Below are 18,829 nucleotides of genomic sequence, written 5' to 3'. Positions count from 1 at the left end.
TATCTTTAAGCTTTATTTAGGTGTAATTAACACAATATAAAATACACATATTTAGAGTATACAATTTGATGAATTTTGACAAATATATATCCACATCTGGGAAGCCACCACTGAAATCAAGAGAATGAACATACTAACCACTCCCACAAGTTTTCTCAAAACCCCAGCCCTGGCCCTCCCACATGCAAATATTTATCTGCTGTTGCTCAAAATTAGCATACAATGTTTTAGGCTTTTATATAATGAAATCATATAATGAGTTATTTTTTTAAATATGGTTTCTTCAGACTCTTAACTCTAAAGAACAAACTGATGGGTGGGGGTTGGTTAAAAAGGAGATGGGGATTAAGGAGTGCATATGTTGTGATGAGTGCCAGGTGATTATGGAAGTGTTGAATCACTATATTGCACACCTGAAACTAATGTTATACCATATGTTAACTAACTGGAATTTAAATAAAAACAAAAAAAAATGGTTTCTTTAACTCAGCATCAATATTTTAAGATTCATCCATGTTGTTATGTTCATCAGTAATTCATTCCTTTTTATTGCTGAGAAATATTCAACTGTATGGGTATCCCACAATTTGTATACGTGTTCACCCGTTGATGGACATTTAGTTTGTTTCCAATTTTTGCTGAAGCTTGTATGAATATTTGTGTACTCGTCTTTGTATGGATATATATTTTCTTTTCTCTTGGGTAAATACATAGAAGTGGAATGATTGGGTCTTATAGCAGGTGTAGGTTAAAATTTTTAAGAAATTGCCAATGTGTTTTTCCAAAGTGGTTTTACGATTTTACATTCCTGCCAGCAGTGTATGTTTCTTTTCCTCCACATCCTGCCAACACTTAGTATAGTTAGTATTTTATAATTTTAGCCAATCTAGTGGCTAATGGTATCTCATTAGCCAATGGTATCTCATTGTAGTTTTAATTTGCATTTCCCTGATGACTAGTGAGGTTGATGTCTTTTCATGTTCTTACTTACCATCCCTATATGGCATTTTTATGAGAAATGTGTGTTCAAATCTTTGCCCACATTGTAAATTGGGTTGCTGGACTTTTTATTATGAAGTTTTAAAGGTTCTTTATATATTTTAGGTAAAAATTCTTTTGTCACATATATATTTTGTAAATGTTTCTTCTAGTCTGATGGTTACTTTTTTTTGTAACAGTGACTTTTGAAGAACCAAAATTTAGAAGTTTGATGAAACCCAAATTTAAAATTTTTCTATCATAGTTTCATTTACTTTTGGGACAGAGAGAGACAGAGCATGAACGGGGGAGGGGCAGAGAGAGAGGGAGACACAGAATCAGAAACAGGTTCCAGGCTCCGAGCCATCAGCCCAGAGCCTGACGCGGGGCTCGAACTCACGGACCGCAAGATCGTGACCTGGCTGAAGTCGGACGCTTAACCGACTGCGCCACCCAGGCGCGCCTATCATAGTTTCAAATCCACATGATGTTTATCTCTCTGTTGTGTCTTATTGCAAAGACTAACCTCTAGCCCAATGTTGAGTAGAAGTGATGAAAGCAGATAACCATGTCTTGCACCTAATCATAGGAGAAAAGCTTATATTTTCACCATTGAATATGATGTCAGTTTACTTTATTTACAGATGCCCTTTATATGGCTGAGGAAGTTCTTTTCCATTTCTAGTGTCCTGAAGCTTTTATCAGAAATAGGAATTGGATTTTGTCAAATGCTTTCTCTGCATCTATTTGAGATGATCATATTTTTCTTTTTTAATCCATTAATATGGTGAATTGTTTTGGTTAACTTCCAAATGTTAAACTACCCTGGCATTTCTGAGGGGAAAAAAAACTCAGTTGGTCATGATGTGTTACCTTTTTATATATTTAATTTCATAAAACATTGTTTAACATTCTTGTGGCTATGTTCATAAGGAATACAATTTTGTAGTTTACTTGTAATGTCTTTTCTGGTTTTGATAGAGCATATACTGGCTTCCTAGAATAAGTTGGGAACTTCTCTTTAAAATTCTGGGAGATTTAATGTAGAATTGGTGTTATTTCTTCCTTAGAAGTTTTGTAGAATTCATCAGTGAAGCCATCTGGGCCTGGAGTTTTCTTTGAGTCAAGATTTTTAACTACAAATTCAGTTTCTTATTTTCACAGATTTAGACCATTCAGGTTATCTGTTTCTTTAGTGAGTTTTGGTGGTTTATATTGTTCATAGAATTCGTCCATTTCATCTAAGTTGTTGAATTTACTGATCTGAGATCATTCATAACATATCCTTTTAATGATTCTATGATCAGTAGACATGTTTTGTGTCTCATTCCTGACACTGGGAATTTGTGTTTTCTTTTTTTCCTGATGTGTCTAGCTAGGTTTGTTACTTTTATTGATTTTCTTAAAGAATATTTTTACAAAAAGAAAGTTCTTTTTTTAAGCTTTTTACAAAAAAAATTATGAAAAAAAAGAAGAAACTTTTTTTTTTTTTTTTTTGGCTGGAAATTTTTATTTATTTTTATTTTTTTTTAATTTTTTTTTATTTATTTTTTAATATATGAAATTTACTGTCAAATTGGTTTCCATACAACACCCAGTGCTCATCCCAAAAGGTGCCCTCCTCAATACCCATCACCCACCCTCCCCTCCCTCCCACCCCCCATCAACCCTCAGTTTGTTCTCAGTTTTTAAGAGTCTCTTATGCTTTGGCTCTCTCCCACTCTAACCTCTTTTTTTTTTTTTTTTTTCCTTCCCCTCCCCCATGGGTTTCTGTTACGTTTCTCAGGATCCACATAAGAGTGAAACCATATGGTATCTGTCTTTCTCTGTATGGCTTATTTCACTTACCATCACACTCTCCAGTTCCATCCACGTTGCTACAAAAGGCCATATTTCATTTTTTCTCATTGCCACGTAGTACTCCATTGTGTATATAAACCACAATTTCTTTATCCATTCATCAGTTGATGGACATTTAGGCTCTTTCCATAATTTGGCTATTGTTGAGAGTGCTGCTATAAACATTGGGGTACAAGTGCCCCTATGCATCAGTACTCCTGTATCCCTTGGATAAATTCCTAGCAGTGCTATTGCTGGGTCATAGGGTAGGTCTATTTTTAATTTTCTGAGGAACCTCCACACTGCTTTCCAGAGCGGCTGCACCAATTTGCATTCCCACCAACAGTGCAAGAGGGTTCCTGTTCCTCCACATCCTCTCCAGCATCTATAGTCTCCTGATTTCTTCATTTTGGCCACTCTGACTGGCGTGAGGTGATATCTGAGTGTGGTTTTGATTTGTATTTCCCTGATAAGGAGCGACGTTGAACATCTTTTCATGAGCCTGTTGGCCATCCGGATGTCTTCTTTAGAGAAGTGTCTATTCATGTTTTCTGCCCATTTCTTCACTGGGTTATTTGTTTTTTGGGTGTGGAGTTTGGTGATCTCTTTATAGATTTTGGATACTAGCCCTTTGTCCGATATGTCATTTGCAAATATCTTTTCCCATTCCGTTGGTTGCCTTTTAGTTTTGTTGGTTGTTTCCTTTGCTGTGCAGAAGCTTTTTATCTTCATAAGGTCCCAGTAATTCACTTTTGCTTTTAATTCCCTTGCCTTTGGGGATGTGCCGAGTAAGAGATTGCTACGGCTGAGGTCAGAGAGGTCTTTTCCTGCTTTCTCCTCTAGGGTTTTGATGGTTTCCTGTCTCACATTCAGGTCCTTTATCCATTTTGAGTTTATTATTGTGAACGGTGTGAGAAAGTGGTCTAGTTTCAATCTTCTGCATGTTGCTGTCCAGTTCTCCCAGCACCATTTGTTAAAGAGACTGTCTTTTTTCCATTGGATGTTCTTTCCTGCTTTGTCAAAGATTAGTTGGCCATATGTTTGTGGGTCTAATTCTGGGGTTTCTATTCTATTCCATTGGTCTATGTGTCTGTTTTTGTGCCAATACCATGCTGTCTTGATGATTACAGCTTTGTAGTAGAGGCTAAAGTCTGGGATTGTGATGCCTCCTGCTTTGGTCTTCTTCTTCAAAATTACTTTGGCTATTCGGGGCCTTTTGTGGTTCCATATGAATTTTAGGATTGCTTGTTCTAGTTTCGAGAAGAATGCTGGTGCAATTTTGATTGGGATTGCATTGAATGTGTAGATAGCTTTGGGTAGTATTGACATTTTGACAATATTTATTCTTCCAATCCATGAGCATGGAATGTTTTTCCATTTCTTTATATCTTCTTCAATTACCTACATAAGCTTTCTATAGTTTTCAGCATACAGATCTTGTACATCTTTGGTTAGATTTATTCCTAGGTATTTTATGCTTCTTGGTGCAATTGTGAATGGGATCAGTTTCTTTATTTGTCTTTCTGTTGCTTCATTGTTAGTGTATAAGAATGCAACTGATTTCTGTACATTGATTTTGTATCCTGCAACTTTGCTGAATTCATGTATCAGTTCTAGCAGACTTTTGGTGGAGTCTATCGGATTTTCCATGTATAATATCATGTCATCTGCAAAAAGCGAAAGCTTGACTTCATCTTTGCCAATTTGGATGCCTTTGATTTCCTTTTGTTGTCTGATTGCTGATGCTAGCACTTCCAACACTATGTTAAACAACAGCGGTGAGAGTGGGCATCCCTGTCGTGTTCCTGATCTCAGGGAAAAAGCTCTCAGTTTTTCCCCGTTGAGGATGATGTTAGCTGTGGGCTTTTCATAAATGGCTTTTATGATCTTTAAGTATGTTCCTTCTATCCCGACTTTCTCAAGGGTTTTTATTAAGAAAGGGTGCTGGATTTTGTCAAAGGCCTTTTCTTCATCGATTGACAGGATCATATGGTTCTTATCTTTTTTTTTGTTAATGTGATGTATCACGTTGATTGATTTGTGAATGTTGAACCAGCCCTGCATCCCAGGAATGAATCCCGCTTGATCATGGTGAATAATTCTTTTTATATGCTGTTGAATTCGATTTGCTAGTATCTTATTGAGAATTTTTGCATCCATATTCATCAGAGATATTGGCCTGTAGTTCTCTTTTTTTACTGGGTCTCTGTCTGGTTTAGGAATCAAAGTAATACTGGCTTCATAGAATGAGTCTGGAAGTTTTCCTTCCCTTTCTATTTCTTGGAATAGCTTGAGAAGGATAGGTATTATCTCTGCTTTAAACGTCTGGTAGAACTCCCCTGGGAAGCCATCTGGTCCTGGACTCTTAATTGTTGGGAGATTTTTGATAACCGATTCAATTTCTTCGCTGGTTATGGGTCTGTTCAAGCTTTCTATTTCCTCCTGGTTGAGTTTTGGAAGAGTGTGGGTGTTTAGGAATTTGTCCATTTCTTCCAGGTTGTCCAGTTTGTTGGCATATAATTTTTCATAGTATTCCCTGATAATTGTTTGTATCTCTGAGGGATTGGTTTTAATAATTCCATTTTCATTCATGATTTTATCTATTTGGGTCATCTCCCTTTTCTTTTTGAGAAGCCTGACTAGAGGTTTATCAATTTTGTTTAAAAAAAACCAACTCTTGGTTTCATTGATCTGCTCTACTGTTTTTTAAGACTCTATATTGTTTATTTCTGCTCTGATATTTATTATTTCTCTTCTTCTGCTGGGTATGGGGTGTCTTTGCTGTTCTGCTTCTATTTCCTTTAGGTGTGCTGTTAGATTTTGTATTTGGGATTTTTCTTGTTTCTTGAGATAGGCCTGGATTGCAATGTATTTTCCTCTCAGGACTGCCTTCGCTGCATCCCAAAGCGTTTGGATTGTTGTATTTTCATTTTCGTTTGTTTCCATATATTTTTTAATTTCTTCTCTAATTACCTGGTTGACCCACTCATTCGTTAGTAGGGTGTTCTTTAACCTCCATGCTTTTGGAGGTTTTCCAGACTTTTTCCTGTGGTTGATTGCAAGCTTCATAGCATTGTGGTCTGAAAGTATGCATGGTATGATTTCAATTTTTGTAAACTTATGAAGGGCTGTTTTGTGACCCAGTATATGATCTATCTTGGAGAATGTTCCATGTGCACTCGAGAAGAAAGTATATTCTGTTGCTTTGGGATGCAGAGGTCTAAATATATCTGTCAAGTCCATCTGATCCAATGTATCATTCAGGGCCCTTGTTTCTTTATTGACCGTGTGTCTAGATGATCTATCCATTTCTGTAAGTGGAGTGTTAAAGTCCCCTGCAATTACCACATTCTTATCAATAAGGTTGCTTATGTTTTGAGTAATTGTTTTATATATTTGGGGGCTCCAGTATACGGCGCATAGACATTTATAATTGTTAGCACTTCCTGATGGATAGACCCTGTAATTATTATATAATGCCCTTCTTCATGTCTTGTTACAGCCTTTAATTTAAAGTCTAGTTTGTCTGATATAAGTGTGGCTACTCCAGCTTTCTTTTGGCTTCCAGTAGCATGATAAATAGTTCTCCATCCCCTCACTCTCAATCTAAAGGTGTCCTCAGATCTAAAATGAGTCTCTTGTAGACAGCAAATAGATGGGTCTTGTTTTTTTATCCATTTTGATACCCTATGTCTTTTGGTTGGCGCATTTAATCCATTTACATTCAGTGTTATAGAAAGATACGGATTTAGAGTCATTGTGATGTCTGTATGGTTTATGCTTGTAGTGATGTCTCTGGTACTTTGTCTCACAGGATCCCCCTTAGGATCTCTTGTAGGGCTGGTTTAGTGGTGACAAATTCCTTCAGTTTTTGTTTATTTGGGAAGACCTTTATCTCTCCTTCTATTCTAAATGACAGACTTGCTGGATAAAGGATTCTCGGCTGCATATTTTTTCTGTTTAGCACCCTGAAGATATCGTGCCAAGCCTTTCTGGCCTGCCAAGTTTCAAAGGAGAGATCAGTCACAAGTCTTATAGGTCTCCCTTTATATGTGAGGGCACGTTTATCCCTTGCTGCTTTCAGAATTTTCTCTTTATCCTTGTATTTTGCCAGTTTCACTATGATATGTCGTGCAGAAGATCGATTCAAGTTACGTCTGAAGGGAGTTCTCTGTGCCTCTTGGATTTCAATGCCTTTTTCCTTCCCCAGTTCAGGGAAGTTCTCAGCTATGATTTCTTCAAGTACCCCTTCAGCACCTTTCCCTCTCTCTTCCTCCTCTGGGATACCAATTATGCGTATATTATTTCTTTTTAGTGTATCACTTAGTTCTCTAATTTTTCCCTCATACTCCTGGATTTTTTTTATCTCTCTTTCTCTCAGCTTCCTCTTTTTCCATAACTTTATCTTCTAGTTCACCTATTCTCTCCTCTGCCTCTTCAATCCAAGCTGTCGTCGTTTCCATTTTGTTTTGCATTTCATTTAAAGCGCTTTTCAGCTCCTCGTGACTGTTCCTTAGTCCCTTGATCTCTGTGGCAAGAGATTCTCTGCTGTCCTGTATACTGTTTTCAAGCCCAGCGATTTTATGACTATTATTCTAAATTCACTTTCTGTTATATTATTTAAATCCTTTTTGATCAGTTCATTCGCTGTTGTTATTTCCTGGAGATTCTTCTGAGGGGAATTCTTCCGTTTGGTCATTTTGGATAGTCCCTGGAGTGGTGAGGACCTGCAGGGCACTTCCCCTGTGCTGTGGTGTATAACTGGAGTTGGTGGGCGGGGCCGCAGTCCGACCTGATGTCTGCCCCCAGCCCACCGCTGGGGCCACAGTCAGACTTGGTGTGTGCCTTCTCTTCCCCTTTCCTAGGGGCGGGATTCACTGTGGGGTGGCGTGTCCCGTCTGGGCTACTTGCACACTGCCAGGCTTGTGGTGCTGGGGATCTGGCGTATTAGCTGGGGTGGGTAGGCAAGGTGCACGGGGGCAGGAGGGGCAGGCTTAGCTCACTTCTCCTTAGGTGATCCACTTCAGGAGGGGCCCTGTGGCAGCGGGAGGGAGTCAGATCCGCTGCCGGAGGTTTGGCTCCGCAGAAGCACAGAGTTGGGTGTTTGCGCGGAGCGAGCAAGTTCCCTGGCAGGAACTGGTTCTCTTTGGGATTTTGGCTGGGGGATGGGCGGGGAAGATGGCGCTGGCGAGCGCCTTTGTTCCCCGCCAAGCTGAGCTCTGCCGTCTGGGGGCTCAGCAGCTCTCCCTCCCTTTGTCCTCCAGCCTTCCCGCTTTCCCAGCAGAGCTGTTAACTTCTGACCTCCCAGACGCTAAGTTGCGCTTGCTGTCGGAACACAGTCCGTCTGGCCCCTCCGCTTTTGCCAGCCAGACTTGGGAGCTCTGCTTGGCCGGCGAGCCGCCCCTCCGTCCCGGCTCCCTCCGCCAGTCCGTGGAGCGCGCACCGCCTCGCCGCCCTTCCTACCCTCTTCCGTGGGCCTCTCGTCTGCGCTTGGCTCCGGAGACTCCATTCTGCTAATCCTCTGGCGGTTTTCTGGGTTCTTTAGGCAGGTGTAGGTGGAATCTAAGTGATCAGCAGGTCGTGTGGTGAGCCCAGCGTCCTCCTACGCCGCCATCTTCCCTCCAACCAAGAAGAAACTTTTGGGACACCTAGGTGGCTCAGTCAGTTAGGCGTCTGACTTCAGCTCGGGTTATGATCTCTAAGTTTGTGAGTTCGAGCCCCGCATCGGGCTCTGTGCTGACAGCTCAGAGCCTGGAGCCTGTTTCAGATTCTGTGTCTCCCTCTTTCTCCCCTCCCTCACTCATGCTCTTTCTCTCTCTCAAAAATAAAATAAAACATTTTAAAAAAATTTTTAAAGAGAATAAGCTTTTCATTTTGTTGATGATACTTATTTTGATTTTTTTGTTTATTTTATTGATTTTTCATTTGTGTCTTTATATAAGATGAAAGCTTAGGTCATTGATTTCAGACATTTTTCCTTTCTAATATGAGCATGTATTAATATAATTTTTTTAATAAACAGTGCTTTGGCTGTATACCCCAAATTTTACAATGTTGAGTTTTCATTTTCAATCTGTTTAAAACACTTCCTAATTTCCTTTTTAATTTCTTCCCTATTGGTTACTTAAAATTATGTTATTTAATTTCCAAATATCTGGAGATGTCACAGATATCTTTATGTGATTGGTTTCTAATTTAATTCCATTGTGGTGAGAGAGTATACTTTGTAAACTTTGAAACTTTTAAAATTTATTGAACCTTGTTATATGGTCAAGAATATGGTCAATCTAGCTCAATTTTCCATGTACCCATAAAAAGAATGCTCACTCTGCTGTTGTTGGGTAGACTGTAATATAAGTATCAGTTATGTTGGTTGATACTCTCATTCAGGTCTTCGACAGCCTTACTGATTTAGCTGTCTGCTTTTCTCTATCACTTATTGAGAAAGAGGTGTTGAAATCCCTGACTATAGTTGTGGATTTCTATATTTCTCTTTTAATGCATATCAGTTTTTTTGGAGTCCCAGTGGCACAATTGGTTAGCACACAGTACTTATATCAGTTTTTAATCCTGTATTTTGAAGCTCTCTTATTAGAAGTATAACTATCTGGGTTTGTTATGTCCTTTTGATCAAATGACCCTTTTATCATTATAACATTACTAATTTCAATCCTCATAACATTCTTTGATTTGAAATCTATTTCATTATAGAACTATTCAGGTTTTCCATTTCTTCTTGAAGTGATTTTGGTTATGAAATTATTCATTGCATTGAAACATTCAGATTTATTGATAATGGTATACATAATAACCTTATATTTTAAATATATGCAACATCTGTAAGATGTACCCTTTTACCTTTCAGTTTTGTTAATCTATGTCTTCATTTTTCAACAGAAGTTTATCAATTTTATTAGTATATCAAAGAATTAATTTGGGGGGTTTTGTAGATCCTCTATGTTGTATCTTTCTTTTCCATTTTGTTAATTTATGTTACCTTTTCCTTCTTTCCATGCATGTACTTTATTTTATTGTTCTTTATCTGACACCTTTGGTCTTTCTGATATATATATTTTAGCTATAAATTCCTCTCTGAGGACTGCTTTCACTGCTTTTGTAATTTTTGCTATCAGCATTAATTTAAAATTTTTTCTAATTTGCACTATAATTTCTTTTTGCCTCATGACTTAGCTGCTGGATATTATGTATGAAAGTTATTTGTAGGAATCTGAAGCTTATGACAAAAGGACTTTTTTCCAAAGAGAACTTGGTGCTTGCTTCTGTAGGAACCCAGACGCCTTACCACCCTAGACCAACTTAAATGAAGTTCAAAGCTTGATCTCAGGTTGTATTTCTTCAAGGACCATTGCACTTCTAGGTCACCTTTACCTTCAGGGTGTAGTCCTGTGTTGGCCCTTATTTGGGTCCTGAGCTTTGAGTCTTGTCTTTCAGGCTTTCAGGACCTTTTAAGCTGTCACAAGAAAAGTTTTCACTCTTCAGGATCTGACAATGACCTCAGGCCACAAATGGCTACTGTACTCCCTACAACTCAGGCTTCTCACTTGCCCTTTATGTTGGCCTATTAATTCCTACTTTATTCACTCCTTGACAGCTTTAATTTTTTTTTTATTTTAATCTGCCTTTTTAGTTGTGTCCAGTGGGAGTTGAACCAAAAAAATATATATTGTTATTCCCTAAAACAAGAAGTCTTTTTATATAATAAACTTTAACAGAAGAATGCATCTACATACGGTATGGCTTTACTTTCACTAAATGTCAATAGTTCAATATTGTTCTATCAATTCCAATCATCACAGACCCCAGTTGTTGACATATTCAGCCACTTGTGTCTTTGTGTCTGAAATATCACTCACTTCTGAAGGTTAAAAGCCTTTCTTAGAATAAGCACACAGATCTAAGGCTTCTATAACTCTTCTTGAACTTAAAGCTCTTCTAACCTTTTTAAAAAATTCTAAATTTCAGAGTACATTTACTTCCCAGAACAAGAAAATAGCCTTTCTATTTCCTCTTCCAGTTAATCAAGGGAAGTAATTTAGTTGACCTCTAATTCTCTAGCTCTCAGTTGCTGTTCAGCAGAGCAAGGAGACAGCAGTTCACAACATGTAGTGTCTTCACAGACACTGCATGAAATCTTTTGAGTGTCTTCTTCCTGTCATGAAAGAGAAATCTTCCTAACTTAACGGAAAATCTCATGTGGTATCAGTTTGTTGTTATCTGGAGCAGCTAGATAAATAAAGGTTACACATCAAACATTTAAAAATTATTATCGTGTTGTTTAACCAAGGGTTGAAACCAAGGGTTTAAAATGGCTTCACCAAAAGTAAATAATATCTCACTATGTGTTCTGTATCTAAATGAAAATATTTGATAGTTAGATTTTTAAGGGAAGGTTGAAACTAACCCCTCTTTACTTTTATGTATGCCTCTTATTTAGCTACAATATTTCTCATTCATTTTATATTCAACTTTCATAGAAAATGTGAGTGGATACAAATGCATATTGATTATATTATGCCTTTGATTTAGGAAGAAATTAAGGTAAAAAAGCCACTGTCACCTCCAAAGGCATGCTCTACTGCTGGCTCTTGTTCTTCAGAGGTGATGAGTACCAAGACCGACGTCAAAGAGAACACCATTTGCATACCAAACTATCTGGATCAGGAAATCAAAGTAAGAGGCAGATTTTTTAAATCCATAACTTAGGAACAGCATGAACATACAAAAAGTCACATTACTAACATCCTTAAAACTCTTTAGTGGCTCCCCTTGACAACTGAATTGATTTAAAACCACTTAGCCTGAAATCCAGGGCCTACTTCTATTTTTATTTCCAGTTTTCTCCCTGGAATCCCGTCACTGTTATGGAAACCTAACCTTTGGTTTAGGCATAATGAAGAACTTGGCATTTGCTGAACAAGCTCAGCCCTGTTCTTCCCATGTTTTTCTTTATCATCTTCCCAATGCTTGAAAGGAACTACTTCTTGCCATTAGCTATATATTTCCTGTATATATTTTAAGGCAGAGATTCCTCCAATCAACATCCATCTCTCTCTTATCTGTGGAAAACTGTTTCCTCAAACCTACTCTGCCTGGGGTTATAAACTTAGTTATATTTATAGTAATATGTCATATCAGACTACTGGAAGGTTCTTTCCAGCCACAATTATCTCTGAGAATGACATATAATCAAGAATAAACCAATCAGCTGGTATCTGTTTTCCTTCTTTAGATCCTTTTGGTAACCTCCACATTGCCTCGCCATAAGACTCACTACAATAAATTAAAGGTGAAAATACTGTAATGATGACTTTGATAGCAGTTATAAATAAGTCTGTAGTAGCGATTACAAATAGCAGAGCATGTTATTAGGGTTATTATTGAATAATCCTGATAAGGAACTATTTTAAAAATAAAGCATAACAGTGGCATTGGGTATAATTATGCTGATGATTAAAATTGGGAAGGAAAATAAAAGGAAGGGAGGAGAAGAGGATAGAGTATCTGAAGACATGCATTGCGGTGATACATGATTTCCTGATGATTCTGGCTAAAGACTTTCTATTTATATAGAGTCTTCAGAATCACTGTCTGTCTACTCACTACCGTCTGGCACCATAGATCCTCTAAAATTCGCTCATTTCCACCCTTAGGGACTTTCCCTCTCCTTGATCCTCTCAGTGGTCACCTTCTACTCATTAAAGTCTCAGTTTAAATATCACTTAAAAATACTTTCCCTGACCATCCAAAGTCACTACCTAGTCACTCTCTATACTATTACTCTTTGTTATTTTTTGCATAACGCATGCCCTATGTGATATGTTTCTATTTATCTGTTTCAGTACTGTCTCTGCTTCCTTGCTCCACTCACACCAAAATTTAAGTCTTATGGATCTCATACTCAGCTGTCTGGTTACTGCTTTATCTTCTGTGCCTAGATAAGTGCTGGGCACCTAGTAATTATTAAGTGAGTATTTATTGAATGTTGAATATAAACATTAAAAAGAAAAGTTCTACCAAGATCAAAGTGGAACTATAGAAAATCAGCTAACTATATAGGTCCTCAACTCAACCAAATGATAAACTGAGTACAGTTTTAGTAAGACTGTCTTCCTTCTTTATGCACACCAAATAATAGACCAGCAACATGATCTTATAGAACTGGGCTTTTGGGCATCTATTTAAAAAGCCTTCCTCTCAAATGCATCTTCTACCTCACAGATTTTGACTTAACTGGACATTAATACAAAATCTACTAAAATGTACTCTTTGAAAGAAGGCATCCTATCTTGTTCACAACTGATTCCTCAGCACTCATCACTTTGCTTGAAAACTATTAACTGGCACACACAGCATGGCATTTTATCTAAGAGTTCGTGGCTATTTGTTAAATAAATGAAAAGAGAGGGAGTAAAGTGAGAAAATAGGTCTTACCCAAGTTTTTTGGCTTGTATAAATGAGTCCTAAAAATAAATCTCATCTTGGTGGTATTCCAACCTTCCATGCTTTCAAAAAAAAAAAAAAACTGAAATATCTTCCAATTTCCTACTATCCAAGCTGGTAACTCTGAATGGCCGTGAAGTCAAGAAATGTTTGTGCAAGCGTGTGTATGAAAGACTGTACGGTTTTACAATTATTACTTTACGGGAAAAGAAAAACAGAACTCTGTGTCTGTTCATATCTTGTTTTTAGATTTCCTCTTCAAAATCTCGAATTTATAGAAATAAGTCTCTTTACTATTGGCACAAAAAGTCTGCCAAACACATTCATTTACTTTACAAATATCTAATATCAATGACAAAATACTAGAGTTTGGGGATATAGCTCATTCCTTCACTCACATAGGTTATGAGAGAGATTGTGCAGGTGTTGTTAAGAACATATAGGAGGAGATTTTGGAGCTGAGAGAGTCTTCAAGGGGAAAGAAACGTAAAGAATGTTTAAGACATAATTAGAAGATGAATAGAAGTATGGAAGAGATCATTCTCAGATGAGAGACCTTCATATCTAAAGGCTAAGAGGTGAGAGCACTGTTTATTCAAGGAATTAAAAACAATATGGCTGATGCAGAGTGCAGGGAGAAAGCTGCAAGAGATGAGGTTGGAGACTTATGCAGAGACCAGAAATAAAGGCTATTATCAGCCATATTGAAATGTTCAGATTCATCTGAAGTACTATGGGAAGGTAGAGTAAAATTTTAAACACTGAGTTATACTGAAATTACTTTGTAAGTATAAGAATTAAAAGGTCAGATTGTACTTTAGAAAAATCACTCTAGATACAATATGCAGAATTAATTTGGAAGGGGGAGGCAAAATTGCAAGGGAGGTACTGTGCTTCCAAAATGTTAGGTTAATTCCAAGACTTAGCTTCCTGCTGTAAACAACTATATAACTGGGAAAAATACACGAACAAACTATTTTCAAGCATTAGGCAACAGACAGTGTAGATTTATGATGGTTGATAGAAAGAAGGGAAACCATTGAGATGATCTCCACTTTCAACCTAGATTTCAGCCTGGGCTTACTCCTAATCATGGCACAGAGAGGGGGAAGCCTAAACAGAACAATAACAGAAGTAACAGCTTCACTAGGTAGAGAAAAAAGAGTTTAGAGCTTGGGGACTCTGAAGTGGCTGGAATTTACAAATAAGATACTAAAGAGGAGGAATCTGTGGAGAGAATGAGCTCCAGAAATCTGTATAGGGTTCCACAAGTCTTTAGTTCAGTATAAGTTACATATGCACAGGATGATATTCTGAGACCTGGAAGAAGAGAGCTAGTGGGAAGTAGGACATTGCTTAGAGACGCTGGCGTTCTGGTCTGCCAGAGTGGAGAGACCTTACTGAACACACCAGGAACTCAACTGAAACCCCAGAAAGTCACACCTGAAAAGAGAGTAGGGCACTCTAGCCCTCAGTAGGGGCTACTCTAGATCTATAACCTCAAATCCTAAAATCAGGATTTAGCAGACCAAATTCACCCACCAATATATTAGGTACCATCGAAAAAAACTCAATGAAAAGAAATCAGGAGGATTCCGTAAAGTACATATTCTACTTCCTCTCACTGAAAGGAGAACTATATTCTCTCAAAGTTGACCACTGAGAGATCTATAAATTAGAAGAAGCTGGGAGCAATGTGCGATCACCATATTGATGAAAAACCCATTAGAGGCAGAGTGGCCTAGGGAATACCATAGGGCTTTTTTTCTTTTTTTGCCATGGCCATTGATTTATTGTGAAATTAGGAGCCAATTTATACTCTCTTCTAGTATATTGCATTATTGAGGACAAAAATCTTAATAATATAACAAAGTTCAATATAGGGCAGTGGATTTTTCTGCCCTTTAATTTCAATTCTGTATCTCCAGCATCTAGATCAATAACAAACACAAATATCTGTTGAATTAATAATACTTCAAGAAACATTTCAGTTGATAAACCTTTAGCTAGACTCATCAAGAAAAAAAGAGAAAGGATTCAAATAAGTGAAATCAGAAATGAAAGAGAAGAAATAACAACTGACGCCACAGAAATACAAAAAAATTATATGAGAATACTGTGAAAATTTATACGCCAACAAATTGGATAATGTAGAAGAAATGGATAAATTCCTAGAAACACACAATCTTTCAAAACTGAACCAGGAAGAAAAACAGAAAATTTGAACAGACTGATTACTAGTAACAAAATTGAATCCGTAATAAAAAAATCTCCCCACAAATGAAAAGTCCAAGACCAGATGGCTTCACAGATTAATTCTACCAAACATTTAAAGACGAGTTAATACCTTTTCTTCTTAAACTATTCCAAAAAATAAAATAGGGAGGAAAATTTCCAAATTCATTTTATGAGGCCAGCATTACCCTGATGCCAAAATCAGACAAAGGCACTACAAAAAAAAAAAAAAAAAAAAAAAAAAAAAAAAAATTACAGGCAATATCTTTGGTGAACACATATGTAAAATTCCTCAACAAAATATTAGCAAACGAAATTCAACAACACATCGAAAGGACCATTCACTATGATCAAGTGGGATTTATTCTATAGATGCAAAGGTTGTTCAATATTTGCAAATCAATGCAATATATTACATTAACAAGAGTAAGGATAAAAACCATATGATCATCTCAATAGATTCAGAAAAAGGTTTTGACAAAATACAGCATCAATCTGTGATTAAAAACTCTCAACAAAACTACATTGGGGAACATACCCCAATGTAATTAAGGCCACATATGAAAAACCCACAGCTAACAAAATACTCAATGGTGAAAAACTGAAACTTTTCCTCTAAGATCAAGAATAAGACAAGGATGGCCACTCTCACCGCTTTTACTCAACGTAGTGCTGGAAGTCCTAGTGGCAGCAATCAGCAAGAAGTGAAATAAAACACATCCAGATTGGTAAGGAAAAAGTAAAAGTTCCACTAGTTGCAGATGGCATGATACTATATACCCTTAAACACTCCACCAAAAAACTATTAGAACTAATCAATGAATTCAGTAGAGTCACAGCATACAAAATTGACATACAAAAATCACCCGTGACTCTAATAACAAGGTACAGAAAAAGAAATTAAGAAATCAATCCCATTTATAATTGCACCAAAAATAATAAAATACCTAGGGGTAAATTTAACCAAGGAGGTGAAAGAGCTATACTCTGAAACTATAAGACACTGATGAAAGAAATTGACAAAAACAATAGAAAGATATTCTATGCTCATGGATTGGAAGAATTAATATTGCTAAAAATGTCGATAGTACCTAAAGCAATCTACAGATTCATTGCAATCCTTATCAAAATACCAAAAACATTCTTCACAGAACTAGAACAAATAATACTAAAATTTTATGGAACCACAAAAGACACTGCATAGTCAAAGCAATCTTGGGAAATAACTAATCTGGAGGTATAACACAATCCCAGATTTCAAGACATATCACATAGCTACAGTAATCAAACCAGTATGGTACTGGCACAGAAATAGATACATAGATCAATGGTACAGGATAGAGAGCCAGAAATAAACCCATTCTTTTTTTTTTTTTTTTAACGTTTTTTATTTATTTTTGGGACAGAGAGAGACAGAGCATGAACGGGGGAGGGGCAGAGAGAGAGGGAGACACAGAATCGGAAACAGGCTCCAGGCTCCGAGCCATCAGCCCAGAGCCTGACGCGGGGCTCGAACTCACGGACCGCGAGATCGTGACCTGGCTGAAGTCGGACGCTTAACCGACTGCGCCACCCAGGCGCCTCAGAAATAAACCCATTCTTATATGGCCAGTCAAGCTATGACCAAGGAGGCAAGAATATACAATGGGAACAAGACAGTCTCTTCAACAAATTGTATTGGGAAAACTGGATAACAACATGAAAAACAGAGAAACGGGGCCACTTTCTTACACCACAGACAAACATATACTCAAAATGGATTAAAAACCAAAATGTGAGACCTGGAATAATAAAACTCCTAAAAGGAAGCATAGGCCGTAATCTCTTGGACATTGGCTTTAGCAATATATTTATGGATATGTCTCCTCACGGAAGGAGGACAAAAGCAAAAGACAAAAGCAAAAATAAGCTACTGGGGCTACACCAAAATAAAAAGCTTTTGCACAGCAATGGAAACCATCCACAAAACAAAAAGGCAACCTAATGAATGGGAAAATATATTTGCAAATGTATATCCAATAAAGGGTTAATATCCAAAATATATAGAGAACATATACAACTCAACACCAAAAAGCCAAACAATGCAGTTACAAAACTGACAGAGGAGGGGCACGTGTTAATCATCCAACTCTTGATTTTGGCTCAGGTCAAGATCTCACAGTTGTGAGATCGAGCCCCATGTCAGGCTCCATGTGAAGCCTGCTTGTGATATTCTCTCTCTCTCTCTCTCTCTCTCTCTGTTTGTTGTGTGTGTGTCTGTCTCTGTCATTCCCCCACTTTCTCTTTCCCTCTCTCTCAAAAATAAATAAACATTAAAAACAAATGAACAAAAAAACAAAGAGCACATGGCTTAAAAATGTTGGAGAAAAAGTATTATGTAAATGTGTCAGGCACATATTTGGTAACAATATATTATTAAAAAAATGTGCAGAGGGAGGTGCCTGGGTGGCTCAGTTGCTTAAGCATCCGACTTCAGCTCAGGTCATGATCTCACATTCATGAGTTCGAGCCCCCCCATCGGGCTCTGTGCTGACAGCTCAGAGCCTGGAGCCTGCTTCAGATTCTGTCTCCCTCTCTCTCTGCCCCTCCCCTACTCTCTCTCTCTCTCTCTCTCTCTCAAAAATAAATAAACATTTAAAAAAATGTCAGAGGATCTGAATTGACATTTTTCCAAAGATGGCCAATAGACACATGGAAATGTGCTCAGTATCACTCATCATCAGTGAAATGCAAATCAAAACCACAATGAGATATCACCTCACACCTGTCAGAATGGCTGGTATCAAAAAGGCAATAATAACAAGTGCTGGTGAGGATGTGGAGAAAAGAGAATGCCTGTACACTGTTAGTGGGAATGCAAATTGGTGCAGCTACTGTGAAGAACAGTATGGAGTTTCCTCAAAAAATTAAAAATTGGAAATACCATATGATCCAGTAATTCCATTACCCAAAGAAAATGAAAACAGTAATTCAAAAAGATGTACGCACCCCTATGTTCATTGCAGCATTATTCACCATAACAAAGATATGGAAGCCACTCCAGTGTCCATTGATAGATAAATGGATGAAGAAGATACATATATACATACATACACACCATATCTTATACGTACATACACATACATATATACAATGGACTGTTGTTTCATCATAAAAAAGTGTGAGATTGTGCCATTTGTGACAACATGGATGGACCCAGACGGTATTATGCTAAGTGAATAAATCAGACAAAGAAAGAAAATACCATATGATTTCACTTACATATGGAATATGAAAAACAAAACAAATGAACAAACAAAACAGACTCTTTTTTGGT

At 37.4% G+C, this 18,829-nt stretch overlaps 1 protein-coding gene across 3 annotated transcripts in view; it reads left to right on the top strand.

Annotated features, from left to right (window-relative positions):
- CB1H4orf17 (chromosome B1 C4orf17 homolog) overlaps positions 1-18,829 on the top strand; it is a 41,208-nt gene that overhangs the window by 16,321 nt on the left and 6,058 nt on the right. For 2 of the 3 annotated variants that reach the window (XM_042982706.1, XM_042982704.1), the window contains exons 5-6: positions 11,365-11,508; positions 12,068-12,124. In XM_042982706.1, the coding sequence (XP_042838640.1) occupies positions 11,365-11,508; positions 12,068-12,124 (201 nt within the window). The remainder of the gene's footprint in view (positions 1-11,364; positions 11,509-12,067; positions 12,125-18,829) is intronic. The other variant, XM_042982705.1, reaches the window with a different exon arrangement.

The sequence above is a fragment of the Panthera tigris genome, chromosome B1, assembly GCF_018350195.1.
Source record: "Panthera tigris isolate Pti1 chromosome B1, P.tigris_Pti1_mat1.1, whole genome shotgun sequence".
In the NCBI taxonomy this organism is placed as follows: Eukaryota; Metazoa; Chordata; class Mammalia; order Carnivora; family Felidae; genus Panthera; species Panthera tigris.
The sequence above is the reverse complement of the archived record's forward strand: the minus strand, read 5'-3'. Positions and strand labels throughout refer to the sequence as shown.